The 22,747-nt window shown below is 33.6% G+C and overlaps 1 protein-coding gene and 1 long non-coding RNA gene across 3 annotated transcripts; one reads left to right on the forward strand and one right to left on the reverse strand.

Annotated features, from left to right (window-relative positions):
• The first annotated feature begins 7,454 nt into the window (after nucleotides 1–7,454).
• On the forward strand, nucleotides 7,455–9,531 carry Wdr37 (WD repeat domain 37). Of its 2 annotated transcripts, XM_073958127.1 has the most exons (6): nucleotides 7,455–7,590; nucleotides 7,651–7,811; nucleotides 7,874–8,435; nucleotides 8,524–8,898; nucleotides 8,984–9,230; nucleotides 9,297–9,531. In XM_073958127.1, exons 1-6 carry the CDS (start codon nucleotides 7,481–7,483, stop codon nucleotides 9,420–9,422), a joined length of 1,581 nt encoding a protein of 526 aa, XP_073814228.1. In that variant the 5' UTR covers nucleotides 7,455–7,480; the 3' UTR covers nucleotides 9,423–9,531. The 2 variants fall into 2 exon arrangements, with proteins under 2 accessions (XP_073814228.1, XP_073814227.1); XM_073958126.1 differs by having other exon boundaries at nucleotides 7,536–7,811.
• A 3,021-nt stretch (nucleotides 9,532–12,552) lies between these two features.
• LOC141387983 (uncharacterized) lies at nucleotides 12,553–14,520 on the reverse strand. Its single transcript, XR_012408685.1, has 2 exons — nucleotides 14,430–14,520; nucleotides 12,553–14,363 (listed from the first exon to the last, which is right to left on the reverse strand). It is a non-coding gene; the product is annotated as an uncharacterized lncRNA (long non-coding RNA).
• Nucleotides 14,521–22,747: the final 8,227 nt, after the last annotated feature.

Genomic DNA, 22,747 nt, shown 5'->3' on the forward strand with positions numbered 1-22,747 from the left:
GTACACATTGACAAGCAAAACTGACAGTCATCGAGGTCTGTATCGTGAATATCAAAGCCAAACTGAAAATTTTCTTTGGTAATCTCTAAATAATACCGTATATATTGTATTTCAAACGTTCTTAGCTAAATACAAGTTGTTATTTGCCGGAAAATTGTCCTAAAAGTACGTTGACTGTCAGTTTTGAATGATAGTGTGTACTCCCCTTAACAAATGAGAAAATTTATCGAAATAAATTAATTATGACAGAAAAAATATAAAATTAAAAATTCATTAAAACCCAAACTTTTTTATAAAAACAGCAAAACATGAAAGTAAACGGTTTAACAACTAGTATACATTCAAATCATAGCAAATTTTCTCTTTTCTTTTATTGAAGTTGCATTTCTTATCCATCATTTCAAATTCGCGTACCAATTTAAAAACAAAAATTAAATTCCTGTCTCTCGTTAATTTTGAAAATAGCAAAAATTAAAAAATGTGCTGAAAACACCTAAATTGTGGGAAGAAATAGAAAAGATGAATGGAAATAATATAATTAAATAATAAATAGATATCTGAAAGAAGAACAAATAGTTTTTCAGTTCATATCAGTTAATTTTACTCGTTTTTTGGTCGAAATTTTCTTTAAAATCAGTAAAAAAAAGTATGAAAATATGAATTATGTAGCAATGAATTATGTGTCATGTCGTATGAACGGGTTAATTCGTGTACATAATTATGAGAGCAAACAACATGATTCAAATGCTGGTATGAACATGGCATAAACCATGGGGGAACAACAAGAGCTTCGTTCCAGAACTAAAAAGTTTTTACACATTTAACACATTTTGAACATTTTTCCCCGAAATGCGTTCCCGAACACCAAAAAAGGTGCAAAATGTTCACTTCTCTTTGAGCAAAAATGGCGCTGAATGGCTTTCTCTTTAGAATTTTTTTACATGACAAATTTGAGCGAGCAAAAGTGTGCAACATGTTTGCTGGCTTTCGATTCGCTGACACGCCGACTTTGACATTTGTTCCAGATTTGTTGACGTTTCTGCCATTTTTCCATTCCCGTACATTTTGGAAAAATGTGTGCGTTGAACTCATTTTTGACAGTTTTCTCTTTTGAACTTTTTACCATTAAAAAAGTACTGGAACGAAGCTAAGGTGTTACTAGGCGTTTACACCAGACAGTTTGTCTTCAAATGCCAAGTTTACACTTGCGCTCCAAAATCCACTGGATTTCACGAAATCCTGAAATACACCCCGATGTTTACACTTATTTGTTGTTGATTTCAAACATATCACAATAATCAAGGTAGATGCATATGCGCAGCTGATCGAACATGAATTTTTTTAAACAAGTTGTTGTAAATTGTATTAATCATCAAAAATATACGACAATATAAAACTTTACAACTTTATTTCGAAAATTATCGTAAAATTATCTATATATTTTATTAATTGTATATAGTACTAACAAATAAAAAAATAACGAATGATTTTATCGTTGAGACATCATTATAATTAATTTTGATAAATTAAAGGTGTGTTCAGAACATGCAAAATATTACCACTTGCTGTATTTTCCCCGTTTACTGCTAAAAATGCGTTCCCGTACTCCGAAATCTAGCAAGACTTGCACTTCTCTTTAAAAAATGGTTTCGAATACCACCCTCTTCTCCTGTTTCCTGCCATACAATTTTGGCCTAGTAGAAACTAGCAGCATGATACGTTGATTTTTACATTTCTGCTGGAGTTTTTGCAATTTCCGCAGTTTTTCCGCTCCTGTATTTTTAAGAAATTTGTATGGGGAAGCAATTCTTGACAATTCGCTCCTTTTTTAACATTACCATTAAAAAAGCACGGGAACACAATGAAAAATAGCATTGTGACTGAGTAATTTAATATTTTTTCACATTGTTTACAAATTTTTATACAAAATTTTGTTGTTGCAGCAATGGACCATCTACCTTGTTTATTGTAATACGTGAAAAGTGTTGCAACTTTTGGTACTTTTTAGACAAAAACAGGGTTGTATATCATGTGTACTGTGATTTCGATGTTGATTTCGCTGAAATCACGAAATGAGATGATTTCATTTTTGTATGCGAAATCATGATAAATTTTGCTTGATTCCGAGCGAAATCACGAAACGCCTTCAAATCGCGAAACGACGCCGAATGTAAACCAAACAAAATACTAACACATACATACATACATTTGTCGGCTGTCTTCCTGCTGTCCATCAGTTTTTCACAGACAGTAGGGTTAACAAATTTTTGACATTTGTGTAAAAATGGTGATAATTGAAATGTGTTGAAAACAAAAGAAAGAAAATAAATCGATGATTTTCATTCATAACTTTACAACTGTTTTTGCAGTTGTCTGGACGCTTAAGTCACGCGGCAAGTTTTGGGTTTTTGACAATCAATACATGAACACAATTGTCCTGTCATTTGTAAACGCAGGGTTACATCAAATCCATGGTGGAATAATGCCAAGTTTATTTCAAACATATCACAATTATCAAGGTAGATGCATATGCGCAGCTGATCGAACATGAATTTTCAAAACAAGCTGTTGTAAATTGAATTAGTCATCAAAAAAAATACGACAATATAGAACCTTACTGTTTTATTTCGAAAATTATCGTAAAATTATCTATATATCGTATTAATTGGTTATAATACTAACAAATAAAAAAAATAAAAAATGATTTTATCGTTGAGACATCATAATAATAAATTTTGGTTGTGTTCAGAACGTGCAAAATATTACTACTTGCCGTAGTTTTCCCGTTTAGTGCTACAAATGCTTTCCCGTACTCCGAAATCTAGAAAGACTTGCACTTCTCTTTAAACGAAAATAGCGCTGAATAACAAATACCTTGTTTTCTGCTACACAAATTTGGCATAGTAGAAACTAGCAGCATGTTTATTGGCATCTGAATATGATAGCTGATACGTTGATTTTGACATTTCTGCTGGAGTTTTTGCAATTTCCGTCATTTTTCCGTTCCCGTATTTTTTAAGAAATTTGTATCGGAAAGCAATTTTTGACAATTCGCTCCTTTTTCTAACATTACCGTTAAAAAAGCACGGGAACACAATGGAACATATCATTGTAACAAAGTAACTTAATATTTTTTCATATTGTTTACACATTTTTATAATCAAATATTGGTTGCAGCAATTGACCATCTACCTTGTTTATTGTGATACGTGAAAAGTGTTGCAACTTTTGGTACTATTTTAGGCAAAAACAGGGTTGTATATCATGAGTACTGTGATTTCGATGTTGATTTCGCTAAAATCGCTAAATGAGATGATTTCATTTTTGTATGCGAAATCATGATAATTTTTGCTTGATTCCGCGCGAAATCACGAAACGCCTTCGAAATCAAGAAACGACGCCGAATGTAAACCAAGCATAAGAAGGTGTTACATCAAATCAAGTTAAACGTCAAATTTGCTCACAATAATGCGTTACTGTGAATTGTTTGTTTACATTTTGTATGTGGTTTTATTCACAATAACGCATTTTTAAAACCGACAAAAATCGGTAAAATTAAATCGCAAAATTATGACTAAAAACATGAAGAAAAGTTGGCATCACTGTTTGTGTTGGTAGAGGCTAGCGACTTATTTTTATTCATCGTTAACTTACCGAAAAATTTCGTTAATTATCGAAATTATAAGCATTTTAATTTTACCGCCTATTATCGATAACAGCAAAAATGAGTTAAGCTGAGTACACATTTGCTCTGTTCCTTTACGTGCCTGAGGTTACCATTTCTTACCATTTTTAACCTGTAAATGGTTCCCTTACTTTTAATAGCATACAATTTATATGATAGCAGTTTACCACTTTTGCCATTTTCTGTCACTGTTACCATTTTTAAAAGTAAAGGAACAGACCAATTGCCAGTTTTGAATGACAGCTTTGTTGGTGCTTGCTAGTGTGGCCGTTCTTTTTTGTCATTAATCATGCAACCGCAAAATGTTTTGTGGTTGCTGGACGGTTGGACAGTTATCGATAACTGCGAAATATCGACATTCAAAACTGACAATGTGTACTGCTCTTTACAGAATCCCACTACAGCTGTTTTTGGCGTTACACGTTATTATTCCACCATGATCAAATCATACCAAACGTCAAATTTGGTCACAATAATGTATTATTGTGAATTGCTTGTTTACATTTTGTATGTGTTTTTATTCACAATAATGAATTTTGACAACTAGTGTGATAACCAGCTGTTTTTGCCGCTGTACCTGTATTATTCTGCCATGATGTAAGCCAAGCATAATCAATAGAGCTGGCAAAAAATCGATGGCACTATCGACAATATCGATTGTTATTTAAAAATTCAATATCAATAGATAGTTTTACCTATCGATATTATCGGAATAACAATCCCTAACCTGAAATTCATTGAAATAAATAGAAATTTCGCTACTTTTCGGTTATGTGTGTGTGAGAAAGTAAGCCCGTAGTCACACGTACACATTTTTCGGTAAAGTAAAATGTGTTTTTTATATTTTTTATAAAATAAAAGCAATTGTTTATTCTGCCTCACATTTCTGTGAACTACTTGTGCAAAATTTCAAGAAAATCATTGACATTTCCGCCATTTTCATTTCCAAATTTATGGTGATGACAGCTTAACAATAATATCGATAGCAATCGATATTTTAAAACATTATATCGAAAATATCGATGGTTTGCCAGCTCTAAGCAATGGAATCGACAGATGAACCCAGCAAAAAAGTTTGAAAGTAGTGCAATGCAGATTTATGATAGGTGTGTTCGTTTACTCTAAGGCTAAGGTCTTTTGCATTGTACTGTAGACATGATGAAATTATAAGGTGGCGTAAAACGGCCAGCTGATTGGTTTCAATCTGTCAAATATTTTGTTAAAGTTCATTTAGACTACGCTGGATTTAGCAATTATCTAGCTTTATGTGACATATGTTGTATGAAAATGACAACTTAAATCCACTGGATTTGCTAAATCCAGCATAGTCTAAATCAGGCATTATTGTGAATAAATTGTATGAAAACGTAAACAAACAAGAGTTGTTGTTGTGCTACTTACGTGACCTGTTAAATAGATCTTGTACTGTAGAGTAAACGAACAACATTCAGTAACAATTTGTAAAAATTTTGAGTAAACGAACACACATGATTTCATTACATCTTTCGATGCAATCGGAGTTATTAAAAATGCACTCCGTTCGATACATTTTAGAAGCACTAACTACAAAATATGACCCCTACAAAATATGTATGTCGCAGTCATTTTTTTTCAAATACAGAAAAGAGTGTCTAAAATTCTAAGTATTAGTTAAAAAATAAAGAAATACATAATAAAGTTGCGAACATTGCGGAAATTCACGAGGCGGCAATTATTTTTGGTGTGGATTGGAGTTAATTTCGAAATATGAACTGGAGTGAGAGGACAATATAAATCATTCTTTGGGTGATGGATCAAAATCAATTGCGGTGGCATAAAATGCAGATCAGAGGAAGTAAACTCAGTCACGATTAAAATTAAAGGAGATTTTTTATAATTTGTGTTAATATAATAAAGTTCTTAATATTGTTTTACATAAGTAAAAATGAATTTTATTTATTTTGGAATATTTTGCAATGGCTTGAATTTTTATAGCATCTTTAAACTGCATTTAAATTCAATCCAAAACACTACGTCAAAAGCTGTGATTTGGGTCGAAAATGGAGTGCATTCTAGCTGTGTGCTGTGGAAGCAAAATGGAGTGCATTCTAGCTGCGCGCTTCCTTATAAAATTCATAAGTCAGACTAGCACGATTTCAACATGGCGACGTCCAGTTTTGTCTTGTGCCAGACTATGAAAATTTTCATTAAAATGTTTCGAGCTTATGGTTAAGAAGGGAGAAAGGGAGCTCCTTCACCTCCGTTATCTCCTAAAAGCTAAAATATTTTCATGTGTTATTTTCAGTGTCTGACACAAGAGTTATAGGCGAGGGGTATGAAGTAGTGAAACCCATGTACATGGTTTTCTGTGTTTGTTGTGTTGCCTCTTCTAGTTATTCGTTGCAAGATTGTTTCTTCCATTTTCTTTCATTTTTATTTCTCAAGCAAACGTTAACAACAAAACAAGCATAATTAATTTTACCAAGCATGAGCTGATGGCCTTTGTAGCTAATGCTCCTGTACTCCTTGTAATTATCCTTATATTAACTATAAGTATAATTGTAAATAAATAAATAAAACAAGCATAAAAAGATTTAATAAAAACAATTAATTAATGAAATAGTGAAAATTTAACTATTAATATTAATTTAATTATTAATGTTAATTATTTTGTTTTTTAGTTTATTTATGTTTGTTTTGTTTTTATTGAGAAACACAACAAACGCGAACGATAAAATAAAGAGGACACGCAAAAATCTTAAGAGCAGTACAAATTTGGTCTGTTCCTTTACTTCTGAAAATGGTAAAACCGGCAAAAGTAGTAAAAGTTGAAAACTGCTCCCATATGAATTGTATTGTGTCTGAAGTAAAGGAACGCTTTTCGAGTAAAAAGTTGTAAAACTTGAAGATTCTTGAACGTAAAGGAACAGGGCTATTGTCAGTTTTGAATGTCGATATTTCTCAGTTATCGATAACTGTCCAACCGTCCAGCAACCACAAAACATTTGCTCTGTTCCAGAACCTGCAAGAAGCTACTATTTTTTACTACGATAACATTTTTCCCTTTATGTTATCGGAAAAAAATAGTAAAAACTAGTAGATTCTTGCAGTACTGGAACAGACCAATTTTGTGGTTGCATGATGAATGACAAAAATGAACGGCCACACTAGCAAGCACCAACAAAGCTGTCATTCAAAACTGGCAATGTGTAATCAGCTTTAAATTTCACGTTGACGTGTGTGGACACTAACGAAACTTGAAAAGAAACTTTAACGAAATTTGTTTCAAGAAACCTTGCTAGTCTGACCACCGACAAAGTGAATTCATAGAAAAAGAATACTCCAACGGCACTTGTACTGTACACTTGTAGTGATCCAACTGCAAAACTTTTTGCTGGGAAATCAAGTGGATTTCGTAAATGTAAACCTAGCATAAGTCCCAATTTACATTAGGCGAGTTTACTTGCGGCAATTGTCAGTTTGTAGGTATGAGAGGGTGCTGAGAGGCAAAGGGTTACCATATGCCTCACCTCTCTCTCTCATACAAAATGACAATTGCCGCAAGTAAACTCGCCCAATGTAAATTGGGACTAAGCAACTGTAATTTTTTTTGGATTAAATAAGCTCCTTTAAATTAAGTAAAGGTTTGAGGCCCACGGAGAATAGTACATTTGAAATCATTTCAAAATAAGTGTAAACACATAACGGTATTTCAAATTTCTTGTAATCGAGTCTATTTCGGCTTCGAGTGTAAACAGGCTTTAAGTCCCATATGAACATTGCATTTGGCGATTTTGAATTGATTGTTCTGAGAGTATGCAACACAGAATATTAATGTATATTTTTGTTTTTATGTTGTCTGTGTGTGAGGGGGGATCAAATTATAGTTATCCTAAATATTGCAAAAATAGCATTAATTTAATTAAGTAAATCAAAATATATCCATAAATAATAATACAATAATCATCCCTTCTATAATCTAATAGAATCACATCTTGGAAAGAAATAGACATGAAATCATCGAAACGAATGACGAGTCTGGCAGAAGATATGGGATTACATGAAACGCCTTATCGAGCTAGACTGCATCATCTATTCCTTCAAATAGAAAAAGAATTTGAACTTTTATATTTGGAGAATTTAAACTGTAAGAATGTGCGAATTTAATTTATGTGTTTTATACATGTATGTATATACTTTGATCCATAGTACAAGAAAAACTAGATGGATACACCAATAAAGATTCACTGCAGTCCTGTGAGCGATCGACTTCCACTAATCCGAGTGGAACAAATCCGTCCTTTACAATTCCACAAACATCCACAGGTACTGGCCATGAGGAAGCAGATGCAGCTGGAGGAGGAGGTCCTGTTGTATCTGGAAGTAAAAGTTTCAAGTCGAAATTTACGTCAAGTGGAGGAGGAAAAGTCAAAGCCAGCCATAAAATCAAAGCACAAACTAGTAGGATAGTATCAAGCTTTAAAGCTCAGTCTGTAGTAAGTAGTACAGTTATGAGAGAATTTTGTGGACATAAAGATGGTGTATGGCAAGTAGCTGCCAAAGTGGGTCAGCCAATTATTGGGACCGCTTCGGCTGATCATACAGCCTGTATATGGGGTATTGAGAGCGGTAGATGCCTTTTGCAGTATACTGGTCACGTTGGATCTGTTAATTCTATAAAATTTCATCAAAATCGTGATTTGGTTTTAACTGGGAGTGGCGATGGAACTGCTCACATTTGGCAAGCAGCAGTAAATTGGGATGTTTCGAAGTAAGTGCAAAAATATTTGTATTTTGTGCTGATGGTGGATCTTTTGTATTTTTTTACTTAATTTTACCCATCCAATTTCACTTTTTAGAAAAGGCCATTCGTCTGAAGAAGAACTAGATGACAGTGATGAACAAGTTGAAGATCGTGATCGCGTTGACACTCTACGTACACCACTCTGCGAATTTCAGGGTCCAGGAGGTCACTTGTCTGTTGTGGTGGCTGCGGATTGGCTAACAAATATGGATCAAATAATTACAGGAAGCTGGGATCGTACCGCTATTCTATGGGACGTGGAGACTAGAGAACCATTACAACCTCTGATGGGCCATGATCACGAGTTAACGCATGTGTCGGCACATCCAACACAAAGACTAGTTGTGACTGCGTCTCGAGACTCCACATTTCGCCTATGGGATTTTAGAGATCCGATTCCAGGCGTTTCAGTATTTCAAGGCCATACAGAGTATGTAATAACAACAATATACATTCATATGTATATATCGACAATGTTGTCGAAAACTAAACCTTTACATTTCCACAAATTGTAGAAGCGTAACATCAACAGTATTAACCAAAGACGATAAAGTAGTATCAGGTTCTGATGACCGCACTGTTAAAGTGTGGGAATTGCGAAACATGCGCTCAGCTTTGGCTACGATACGAACAGACTCGTCTGTAAATAGACTGGCCGTATCTAATGGTGGTATTATAGCAATACCTCACGACAACCGACAAATTCGCCTATTTGATTTGAATGGACAGAGAGTTGCTCGTTTACCGCGTACTAGTCGACAAGTAAGTCTCAATTTTGTTTATTATTATTTTAACATATACTGGCGTATTTAAATATTACTCATTTAGGGTCACAGGCGCATGGTTTCATCTGTTGCATGGGCGGAAGAACCGCTCTTAAATTGTGATCTATTTTCTTGCGGTTTTGATCGTCGGGTTTTTGGCTGGTCTATTATTTTACCAAAGGATAATTGAATAAATCTCTAGATAATGAAATAATCTACTTACTATTAAAATATATATGTATTATTGTTTGTTCATTAAAATTTATTACTAAATAAATCTATAGGAATATAATGTGGAATTGTATACTTTTAACGATGATGGCGGGGCTTGCACGTGGTCCCTCTATATGGTAAGTTGCAAAAGTTATTTGTTTTAACTAACTCGGATTTTTATACTCTACAAGCCTAAATGGGGGGGTAAAAGGTAAAAGTTGTCTACAACCAGTAAGTACCCAGCAGAATTTGAAGAAATTGGTTCCATGCTATGCCATGATTTCATGGGATCTTTTGCATTGGTTCAAAGGAAATCATGAAATACCCTATCTTTTCATCAGCATTTGAATCAATTACATCGATCCAATAGTTATGACTTTTTTATTTTCTTAAGTCTATAGACACGAAATCCTTACAGAGTAAATTACTAACTAATTACATATATACAAAAAAAATAATTATTTTCAAAGATTGAGATAAACTATTGAATTACGACATATGAATAATTTTCTTTTTATTGAATCACAATTTTCAGAAAAATCTATGAGATTGTATAATTTGTTAAATTCAACAAGGAAACAGCGGAGTTGATCGTTGTTTGCATAATTAGCTGTAATTGAAGAAGCGAGTAATTACGGGTGGGTCTAAATGGAACATATGACCGGATTCTGTGTATAATAAAAACTTTTTTGCCTTGAATAATGTTTAGAATAAAAGTTAAGGCCTGCGTACATAAGCTGCTCTGCCTGAAGGCCTGCGTACATAAGCTGCTTTGCTGATTGCCTTGCTTTGCTGCTTCAATAAAAAATAAAAGAACAAAGAAGGCCGACCCAATTTCCAACTGATGGCAACCCAGTTCGAAATTTCGTCTTTATTCTATTATTTTTATTACGTCAGAAATGAAGCAGGTAAGCAAGGCAATCAGGCAAAGCAGCTTATGTACGCAGGCCTTGATTGCCTTGCTTTCCTGCTTCATTTTTGACGTAATAAAAATAAAAGAATAAAGAAGGCCGAGGAAATTTTGAACTGGGTTGCCCTTTGCTTTTTTTTCTTTTATCAGAAGTAAGCAAGGTAAGCAGGCAAGGCAGCTTATGTACGCAGGCCTTTACGTTTAACATTGTCCGAAGACTTTTTAAGTTTATTAAGTTTAATCTAAATTCATATGAAGGTAAAGATTATGGATTCCACCCACGACCTCTAAGGCAAAAAAATACAGATTCAATGGCGTTAGAATGAATAGAGTATGCAGGATTCCATATAATAGGCTTATTTCCCTATTGTCAGTTGCTTTGTATTTGTGCATGAAACTAGGCGTTCTTAAATCGAGTTCCATACTAGAGTAATTTTATGAAATTGCAGTAGTGGGGGAAATCGTTTTAAGAACCCCTAGTTTCATGCACGAATACAAAGCAACTGACAATACGGAAGTCGGCCTTATTGTACAAAATCAGCATATATTGAAGCTGAGGTATGGGGTATTGTAGCTCGCGAACAATATTTCCATGGTAGAATAAAGTAAAGGTAGGCCACAGCTAACAGCTGATTACAATTTTTTCATTTTATGGCCTAATCTGTCAAAAGCAGGGTTGACATTTTGTACTATTTTTGACATTATGCAATTATAAAGGTAGATGCATCGCTGAATTGTTCCAACAAAAAACTTCTGCTGTAACACTATATCTTAAAATTGAAAACAAGGACAAAAATGTATATTCGCGTGGCAAAATAAACTTGTTGATTTTTTTAGCTAAATTTACGAATGAACGATTTATCAAATATTGATATTAATTAAAGTTTGTTCCAAAAGTACGGGAATGTAAAAATTACAATTTTTGTAAAAATTCTGCTGACATTTATCTGCAAATCGAATGCCAGCAATCACGATGTCAGATTTGCCAAACTTGTCAAGTAGAAAATAAGTGAATGGCACTTTTCACTGTCATAAGTTTGGGAAAAACTTTTGCTATTTTTGGAACACTTTTCCAACAAGAATATTCTGGAGCCTAGCTAAAGAAATGTTTTTAACAAGGCCTACAGAAGGTCGGCCATTCAGTGTTCTGTTCATTATTGTGATTTGATTTCCTTTGTATTTTATGTCACAATAATGTATCTGACAGCAAACTAAATAGTCAGGGCTGAGTGTCCGACTGTATAGACTGTGGTTTTTACTCTATATGGCACTTTTAACATATAAAAAGTGAAGCTCTAAGTTCCATATGTTTTTGTAATAGGGATAGTTATGCAGATACATCTACCATTATTATTGTACCATGCCATTTGACGTTTTAAGCCATGGCTGCTGGGTGACATTTTTCAGTGATTTTCATACCTGGCCTACCTCTACTTAATTCTACCATGAATATTTCTATACCATAAGTTTTGAACGCATTTCTGTAAAATCAACTGTTTTAGCACGATTCACCGAGGGATATTTAAAATAATAATTTGAGCGGAAGCTGTGGCCGTATTAATGAAAAAAATTGGAAGGAAATGAGTTTTTTGTGTAAATTTCCAGTTAGTGGCTATACAACTCAATTTAGGACTTAATTGGTCTGTTCCTTTACTTTTGAAAATGGTAAAACCGGCAAAAGTGGTAAAAGTTAGCAGTTTACAACTTACCATATGACTAGCATGGTGTCTGAAGTAAAGGAACGCTTTTCGAGTAAAAAGTGGTAAAACTTGAAGATTCTTGCACGTAAAGGAACAGAGCTAATGCTCAAAGAAGATGTTAAAGAATACACATCAGAGATGAGATTTCTAATGTATGATTTTTTAATATATACAGTGATGTACCTCAAACGAATGCTTACATTTTGAAGACGGAAAAATGGGGATTTTTGTATTTTTTTCTCTAATCGCGACGCGCATCCGGAATTATCTAAAAGCTTAATCACCCTTATTACGGTTGGCGTTGTCGTAGGCGTTCAAGTGTCGTAGACGTAGTCGTAGGCGTTGTCGTAGTCAATAATTTTTGGTATTATGTAAAATTTTCGACTACGTCTGTTTTGTAATAGATTGCAAAAATACAGGGTGTTGAAGATTATTAACATTTTCGACTATTACACGCCACCCTGTTATAAAAAAAGAAAACAAAAAAATAGAGTCAGTTAAAATAAAAAACAATTATTTATTAATAAACCATAAAAATGTTAAGTGTGGGTTATTTTATATCTGACGATGAGGATGAATATACTCCGAACGATTTAAACTGACTGATACTCAGTTGCTGAAATCCATTTCTGTGAGGGGTATTTGTGACTTGTGTGCAGGGATCCTGGTTCACTTGGACCTGTTGCTCATTTTCATGAGTGATTCCTATGCTTACAGGGGTTATTGTGCGGGGATCCTGATTCACTACGACCTGCGGCTCTTTTGCATGAGACCTGCTTACGCTTTGGGGAGTAACTGTGCAGGGATCGTGGTTTTCTAAATTTTCATGGATTATACATGCTTCAAACAGTTCTTCCTCAGTGGTTGTTTCTCGAAGCGTTGAAGGCTGCTGGATTCCAATTGACTGATTGCCCGCGTTTACAATTGTATCCAATTGTAACATGCTTGATGCTGCTTCTTCCGTGTCTGTTAGTATGTACTGCTTGAAGGATCCTCCACCTGTAGCACGACATTCCGCCTTATTGTGAACTAACTTCTTCCTTAACTTGAATTTGTAGTCAGCCCAGACTTTCATCCGACCCTCACCTGTTCGTACTGGCGCACAGAGGGGAAATTTGTATTAAAAGTTGATCAAAAGCCCTAGAAAGCTCATTTATAGTCGGATTGATATAAAATTTTGCACAAAGCATATCTTCTGTACAAGGATTAATCCTATAGAAAATAATGAAAATCGGTCCAGATTTGGATGCAGCTTCCATATATATTCGCATCTGATATGAGATAAAAATGCACAAAAACCACTGAAATTTGACACATGCAACCTGAACTAGCCTAAAAAAACATTGAGCCAATTTTCAAACAAATCTGTTCAGATGTATATATAGTCCCATATACATATATTTCATTCCAAATTTTATTTTTTGAAACTTTCTTAAATTACATTTTACTCAATTCACATGAGAAAAGCCGGGAATGTTTCTGAATAATGCAAACATATTTGATAGGTGTTGGTTTAGTCTGATAAATAAGAGTCCCGGTTATAAGGCGGAACAAAATTTAGTGTGGGTAAACCTTGCAATTCCATATAAAAATATTTCATATTTTAGTTGAGAAAAATTAGATTTTTTCGGAATGGCGCAAATATGCGCAATTTTTTATTACCGAATCTGATATTTGAGACTCAAGCGCATAAAACATTAGAAGAAACTATGGTCGGGAAACGACGGGGAATAGACTTTTTCTCTATTGAAATTGTAGAAATCTTAAAAATTATCATAAAAATTTTTCATAAAGAGGATATGTATCACCATTATTAAAGAACAAAGATGTAAAATCCATATGAAAATTTTAAATGCTAATCTTGTTCGGAGACTGTACAAAAACAATAAATCTTGAAAAATATAAATTTTGGCGAAAATAATGTCATTTTAATGTTCACCTAATTTCTTAGTTTTCGAAAATTTACTTTTTGTTTTCAGTATGGCTGAGTTCAATCGACTGCTGCATTGAATTGGTTAATCTTACAAAGTCGAGGACGGTTATAACAAATGTAGAAAAGAGTCTAGTTGCCGTTTATCAACATTTTTTCATAAAAAACCCATTTTCATATTTTGAGTTTTGAGCAACTTTAGGCCTATGTTTCCCCTCTGTGTGGCGGTCCTAAAATGTTGAGTTTCGTACTAATTTTATTCCACTCTTCTTTCACGCTAATTTTTTTATTCCATTGCTGTAACCTCTGGCCAAATTTGGATTGTTCTGCAAAATCTGGACCATTGTGTCAAACTGCTTTTTTGTGGTGACTTTTGTTCTAAAACATGTGCAATATTATAAAATTTATACGAATATATAATCTTCTTGTTATATAGACACATACCTTTTGTTTAAATCCATTTTATTTGTTCGTTTTTATTAACGTTTTAAGAAATTTGTCTGTTGTCGTCAACAAAATCTCTAACGACTAAGTGCTGTTTTACATTTAAGCGATTTGTCTTACGATTTTTTGTCTCCTCTTTGCTCGTCTTCGTAAATTTCACACACAGGGTTGCATTTTTTTGTAACATGGTACCAAGTGTACATTTTGTTAAAAATACTTAATGTAAAAAGAAGGTATTTTATAAAAATATGTTATACACATTTTAAAATGCTTATAACAAATAATCATTTTATGCTTTAAATGATTTTTTATGCACAAAATTCATTGCAAAACTAAATTTTGTTTCAATTTCTCTTACTATGTTTTGCAACTCTGCCTAACAAGAATAACCACCACAAAGAGGAGACAAAAAATCGTAAGACAAATCGCTTAAATGTAAAACAGCACTAATTTCACAGCGTTTCTCGTAATAAAACGCCTCTCGTGGTAGCAAAATTGTAAAAGAATGGCATACAGAGTTGTAATATCTCGTATACGACATACATAATACCGATTAGTCGTTGCGAAAATGTCGTGTACGACATACATAATACCAATTAGACGTTACGACACGTCAATTTGCAATTTTGGATACGACTACGCCAACCGTAATAAGGCTGAATATGTGATTGTAGTACTTGCGATTACGCATTTTTGCATGTATTGCTCGAGAGTGTAACCTGCACAGAATCAAAGTAGAAATTTTGTGAGTAAATTGTCAAAAAAAACCTATTTTTTTGGTTAAAATTTGACAACTGGCATACGATTTCCGTGGAAACCCGTATGAATTTAGTTTTTTTTTTTTTGCCTTCCGAATCTAATAAACCACGCACGGCACATGTTAATCCATCAACTAGATCGGCGGATATGATAGCCCCAAAATTTCGAAAATCTGCACAAAATGTTTTTGATAATATCGCGTATTTAGACGCGTGTTGGATGTGTCATTTCTACTTAAATAAATAGAGCGATACGCCTGTTTAAAATGTGGGAAAACAGGGATTTAAAAACTTTAGCGAATCCGGAGATATAATTAATTTTTCCTGAAAATTGAGTGCGATGCTACATCCACGGTCCTTCATGGATCGCACTGAAACGGCATAGGATGATGTATTTTTATAATGGTAATCATTGAAATCGAATGCGCATAAAATGTAAATGTACTTCCTGGAAATTATGGCCATTTTACTGATTTTTGCACCCTAATATGCAACAGATGCTACATACATCGTGGTCGCCAAATATAATTTCACAAAGTGTATATTAAATGAAAGGGATTCATTAGCTGTGTTGGAAAATCGGATGCGCGTGATGTCATTTCCATTACTACGTGGATTATATGCGTTTCAAGTGTTGTCATATTCAATATATGTATGTACATATGTAACTTTATTTTAATTTTATGCCACTATTGGAATTCCTTGTGATTTAATATCTATATATATAAAATTCTTCGAGTCTGCCATGATGTTCGAAATTAAACTCCTCCGAAACGGCTGGACCGAATTCGATGAAATTTTGTATGTGGAGTTTTTAGGTCTGAGAATAGGTTTTTAGCTATTTTTCATACGGGTCAGTGGAGTGACCAGGGTACCTCCCCCACAAAATTTTTTAAGAAAACGTGAAATTAAGGATATTTTTGAACTTATTGCCTCGATCCTGAATGGTCATCTTGGAAGTGGAATATTGCGGTCATCCCAATTTTTCAAAAATGTATTATTATAGATAATCTCCTTAATTTTAGTAAGCGTGACTACACAAACGCTATAAACACTGGCTTCAATAAGTGGGAAAGCGCGATCAACCCTCCAATTTGGAATACAGTACAACCTCGATAATGTAAAATGCTGCGTGATCGAAATTCCAAAAAATTGATTGAGAAATCAGGCAAAACGTAATTTCAAAGATGGTTATATAACTGGAACGTCTAAAAATGTGAAATGGTCACTAAAACGATGGGTAAACTATGCTATGATCTATCTAAATGTATATAAATTCTTTAAGACTGACATGATGTTCTAAATTAGACTTTCGTGTGTGCAGATTCATAAGGTGGTAGAATAAAAAAAAAAATGGAGGGGATGGGGGACCTCTCCCATAACAGGTTTTAACAAATCGCGAAACTCAGAGATTATTAGAAGTATTAGTAAAAACAATTGTAATTGTGGCCTCTGTCAGTAATGGGTTTTTTGAATCAGAATATCGCGATAGCGTCCAATTTTTTAAAATTTATTCTTTCTGATCAGATTCACTTATTTAATAAACTAAGCAAACACGCCGTGAACATTAACTTTAGGGCTTGAAATACAGCAGAGTCTAATAAATTCAACTAGCATTTTGAAGTAATTTTTTATGAATCACCGATGTTTCATGTTTAAAAGTGTAAAATAATAACGTGCTCAATGAAACAGCACTTTGCTAACAACAAGTAAAAACGACGTTACCCACCAGCATAAATTATATTGAAATCAGGATTCAGACATTTCGGTTGAAAAAAATCTCCAAAAATCGGTAAGTATCGTTTTATGGGGGCTATATGGAAACGTGGATTTTACCGACAATTCTCTGCATACCAAATAATGTTTAATAATGCCGCTAAAACCTTAAATACCGAGAACCGGAAGGTGCCGTTCAATGGAGGCCACATAACAACTTCTACCGGTAATGTTTTATACCCATAATGGAGACTAAACACCAAATTGTAGCCTTTTCGGTGGAATAATGACTCTAAAAACTCCAAAATATTGAAACTCGGGAGGTACAGTCCTATGGTAGATGTATTAGAACGTGGACATATGCCAATAATTCTCTGCCGAAATGTTTTATGCCACCTAGGGAGACTAAGTACCAATTATAGCCATTTCGTATGAATAATGTGGATATACACATACAAATACCGAAGTTAGAAATCTAGGGATGACTATTTACAAAACCTGGACCTGTACTGAATATTCTATATTTTATACCCACACTGAACACTTAAATGAACTCGGGAGGTACCGTTTTAGAGTAGCTCTATCACAACGTGGACCTATGTCTATAATTTATTACAGAAATATTTTATGCCTCCAAGGGAGACTAAATACCAAATTATTGTCATTTCGGTAAGATAACACCTTTATCCTAACCTTAAAAATACTGCAAATCGGGCGGTCAGTGGTATGGCGTCTATACCAAAATGTGGACTGATATAATAACTTTTCAATACCAAACATGCGACGAGTAATAAATAGAAACTTATGTACCAATTTGAAGAGTTCTATAGACATTATATAGACTTATTTTTTATATTGATCACAAATTTATACATACTTTATAGGTTCTCTCTGCAAACAGAATCACAACGTTAATTATACCCTTAAACATCGTATGGTGGAAGCTATAATTTAAGTAACTTTCTATTCAACATCTGGAGATACCATTGTATGAGGGTTATTCCAATACATCGACATATCGTCAATTCGGTTCGAGAATCTAGAGGTATCAATATTAGATAGATAAATTGTTGATAGACTACTAATGCTTACATGGAAATCCAAAACGACGGGCCAGCAACGCGGAACCGGGTCAGCTAGGTCCCTAGGTGAGCAGGTCTTCTTTACGAACAATTATGTCGGAGAAAACCAAATATTACCAAGGACTACAGTCGAACACCTAATCACAATGTATTTTTTCCTTTTAAAAATTTTAAGAAGTAACCCATTATTATTCATCTTACTGGTAATGCAGAAAGTTGGGACTAAATACCAAATTGTAGCCATCACGGTGGGAAACCTCCAAAATGTTCTATGGTACCTATATCAGAACGCCCAGCAAAAATACTCATTACAAATTGGCCTACTTTCTCATTATTTTAACACGGGCATGTCATAGGGAGTAAGTACTTATTTTTTGGCACTTAAAAGTAAATAAATAAGTACTTAAATAAGTAGTTACGACTTGAAGTAACCAGGAAGTAACTACTTATTTATCTACTTTTTAGTGGTCAAAAAATAAGTACTTACTCTCTATGACATACCCGTGTTAAAATAATGAGAAAGTAGGCCAATTTGTAATGAGTATTTTTGCTGGGCGTTGACTTATACCGACAAGTCTCTGCAGGTATGTTTACGACCCCCGACGGAGACCAACTACAACCATTTCGGTGGGAAAATTAGGCAAAACCTCTTTACTATAGAAATTCATGAGGTATCGTTCTATGGGAGCCTTATCAAAAAGTGGACCTGTAGCGACAATACCCTGCAGAAGTATTTACCACCTCCAACAAACCAAATTATAGCCATTTCAGTTTATTAATTTGGCATAAATCTTGCAAATACCCAACATCGGGTGCTTTATCAAAAACTGGACACAGAATGGGAGTGCTTATACCGCAAGGAAGACTAAATCCCATTTAATGGCGAATACGGAAAATCGGGTGGTACAGTTCCAAGGGGTTTATATCAAAACGTGGACCGGTATAACCCATTTCCAATACCAAACATCATAGGAGAAATTTATTACAAAGTTCAATGTTAAATATTGCGGGCTGTATCTTGATTTCAGCTGAAGAACATCACTACATTAGCCAATTTTTATTCTGATCAAAAAAAATCGAAGTGTTAGAAAGGGAAACAAAAAGTAAGTTATAACCTTCATCTTATGGTGGTATTTTAAATCTGGAGATACAATTACATGAGAGTTTTGCTAAAAATTTTATTTTATGAAGTTTCAAGAGGAATGCATAGTTACGTCAATTCGGTTCGAAAATCTCAACATTTCATTCGTAATTCGATTATTCTATTTATAATTCAAATTATTCAATTTGTATTTCGACTATTATATTTGTAATTCAAATTGTTCCATTTGTAATTCTAATTATTCCATTTATAAAAAGGAAAGGAACAAAAAGGAATAAATGGAATAATTCGGATAACAAATAAAATAGTAAAATAAGTCGAATTACAAATAGATAAATTCGAATTACAAATGGAATAATTCGAATTACAATTGAAATGTTTCGAATTACAAATGCAATTATCGAATTACAAATAAAATGTTACGAATTAAAAATGGAATTCTCGAATTACAACTAAAGTGATTCGAATTGAATCTGAAAAGGTGTAGGTATATAAATATGTAGATGGGTTATAAATGTTTACACGGAAAACTAAAAACGGGCCAGCAACGCGGACCGGGTCAGCTAGTAATAATCTAAAACTGTTCGCCAATAGGAAAACTATAAGGCAAAAATTGGTTGCAACCGAATATCTTCCTTATTGCACGAAATTTTGACGACAAAGAGAAAGAACTCGAAACATTTTTTCTTCAACTTTTCCTATAAAATCAAAAAATAAAATAAAAATACTACAGTTTTTATTTTTTTTCCTCAAAATTTGTTTGGATTTTTGCATATAACATGAATATTTTAGCTCCGATCTTCACAAAATAGACTTAATTTTATTTCTCAAAATCTCTGGATGCTTATATACATATATTTTGTAAGCATATGCGCTACTATTTCACAAAATATGGTTGCAAATACGAACAATTTTGCCATAAATTTGATTTTTCGCGAATCCATTTACATAGACATTTCTGGATTTTTTTTTGCATCATCGGAAAGAGTACTAATTTAGTTAACGGTAGTGACATAGAACAGCTTACTATAACAAGCCGCGATTTTTCTAGAATTTTTTCTAACCATTCAAAGTTAAACGGTCATATCCTTTGCGCGCAACGATCAAGGTTAGTTACAAAAAACTTATTTGGAATGACGATTTTTTTCTTAGGGCCATTATTACATGTGTTCTTTTACTATCAGATGGATTTGAAAATGCAAATCCAAAAAGGTAAATCCAAACTATAACAAAAGAAGTCTTATAATAATGGGGGTTAGTCTATGTACCAAAAATCATTCATGTAGCATCAATAAATTTTTTAAATTTGTTTAAAATGGAAAACTCAATTTTAAAAAATGTTGCCCATATACCATACTTAAGCGAACAAAGGATATATACAATTTTCTCTGTTTTTATTTAAATACATATACAGTTTGTCAAGTAATTGTTTTCAAACTGAAAAAACGAACACTTTTCATGCATTAATTCGCAAAAAACACAACTAGTTGTGAAACAATGTCGGGTTATTTGCAAAAATTAGTTGGTCGACTTGTTTAAGACAAAATTGAATGGATAAATAAAACAATTAACCCACTTAGTTCAACAATAATAACCAAAAGAATAATTAACATGTAATGCAAGGTGCCAAGAAAATGTTTTCAAATTGTAATTAAGGTTCCAAAATACACCATGTTTTCGGTAAATGCTTAAAAATCATGACATTTTATAAATTTTATTCATAACAAGGATAAACTGCTAACAAGTATCAACAATATTAGGCATAGAATATCCCTACTATGAGGGTTACCATATGGACCAAGGGGTACGAGATCATATTACCTGTAAGCAATTTCCTAACCAAAATTTTGAAAGTTCATGTTAGCGAAAATTTCTTATTTAGCAAAGACGTAAACCTTATTTTAGACTTATATTACCGATGTAATATTGTTCATTACTATATTTTAATAAAAATGACGTAAGGCTTCTTGACCAATGTCCCTTGTCTTTTTGACAATATATCAGAGTTAATATATGTTCAAAACAATGGATATATTAATAATCGCATATCGTCTGCTCCGTCGGAAAAGGTCGTAAGTCCCTCTCAATAAATTTTTCAGGAGGAAGAAAAAACATTCCAGCGCTTTCTGTATTAAAGATTTTATTATGGTGGTAAAGGCAGTATTTTTCGTTTATTTATTCCGCTTCAATACATGTACTTTGTTTGATAAAATTCCATCGCGTTTGGGAGATAATTGGATGTCTTTGGACTTACGACCTTTTCCTTGTACAGTTTTGTATTTTTGTAGGGACTTACGACCTTTTCCTACAATTTACGGACGTTTTTAAAATAAAATATTTATAATTTACAAAACAATGTGGAAAGGGTATTATAAGTTTGTTTTTTCCAATATTCGTGTAACATCGCGAAGTATTCGTCGTAGACCCACTCCCCTTGCCAATTTTATTATTACTTGATGAGATAAAGCGATCTAGCTATGTGTGTCCGTCTATCCATTAACAATTGTAATAATACTCCAGGCCTCAATTTTGGACCGATCGTCACGAAATTTTGTGGAGAGGTAGGATTCCGACCAGAAGTGACCCCATTAGATGTTGGTTATGATCGAAAGCTGTCCTGTAGATCGCAGTGATATTCCGATCGGAGCGAAATTTTAAGAATGATTTGAGTTTAAGACAAAGAATAAGCTTGCAATTTAATATGGCGATGAGATAATTATTATCGGGTTTAATGGACCAAAATATTTGTGTGACTCAAAAACGGCTGAACCATTTTTTTTTTTGAAAATTTCAGAGAATATACAAGGAATAACCGAGGTGAAAATAGGCTTTATAGTTTTTGAATTTCGGAGGGGGCGGGGGCAGGCCCTATTTTTTAAAAAACGCTTTTTTATTAAAGTATCGGTCAGAAAATTAATTTGCGAGGCAACGGTTGCTGAATCTCCGACCCTAAGTACTTATTCCATGTAATTTTCAGATTATGCACAGGAATGTCCCTTGGTGGAAGTAGGCTATATATTTCGGAGGAGCGGGTTAAAACTGTGCCCTATTTTTTTCCGTTTCTCCAATCCTGGGTACATATTTTAGCAATAAGACCCGACCAGAGTAAAATTCTAAGTCGGTATAACCATGACCGTCTGTCCGTCTTTTGAAATTAAGATACAGCTCGAAATTTTAAGATAGGTCTTCGTGATTTGGTATTGAAGTTTCTATTACTTCTAGGATGTTTGGTATTGACGTGATCAGAGCTTTCAGAATCACCGTGAAAACCATAGGGAACTAGACCCATGACACCATCGTCTAATTCCATTCCAAATTCATACTGCTCTTTGTTAGCAAGAACCATGATGACTTCTTATTTTAATAACATTTCAATCAATTATTATTTTAGAATCATTTAATAATATAAACATTGCACTTACCCGTCCGTTAGAAGGTATTACTTTATTGAATTCAGAATACAAACTAATCTCGTTATGTGAATGTCCTATGTCCTATGAATGTCCCTAGAGAAACCACAAATGACCAGTTGATAAAGTTAAGTAAGATATACGACTGTAAAAACAGTAAAAATTTTGATTTTTTTTTAAATTTTTCAATATATTAGGTATTTGAACACATACAGCGTCCCAATTTGTATCAATGAAAAGGCCAGAAGTC

This window comes from Musca autumnalis, unplaced genomic scaffold (genome assembly GCF_047663935.1).
Source record: "Musca autumnalis isolate F117 unplaced genomic scaffold, ASM4766393v1 scaffold_1, whole genome shotgun sequence".
Taxonomy (NCBI): domain Eukaryota; kingdom Metazoa; phylum Arthropoda; class Insecta; order Diptera; family Muscidae; genus Musca; species Musca autumnalis.

What these genes read in the sequence shown, in the direction of transcription:
- Wdr37 (XM_073958127.1), top strand. Translation starts at nt 7,481, where the DNA reads ATGCAACACAGAATATTAATGTATATTTTTGTTTTTATGTTGTCTGTG. An exon ending in AATAGCATTAATTTAATTAA is followed by an intron (nt 7,591 to 7,650) that starts GTAAATCAAAAT and finishes ATAATCTAATAG; the next exon opens with AATCACATCTTGGAAAGAAA. An exon ending in TACCGCGTACTAGTCGACAA is followed by an intron (nt 9,231 to 9,296) that starts GTAAGTCTCAAT and finishes TTACTCATTTAG; the next exon opens with GGTCACAGGCGCATGGTTTC.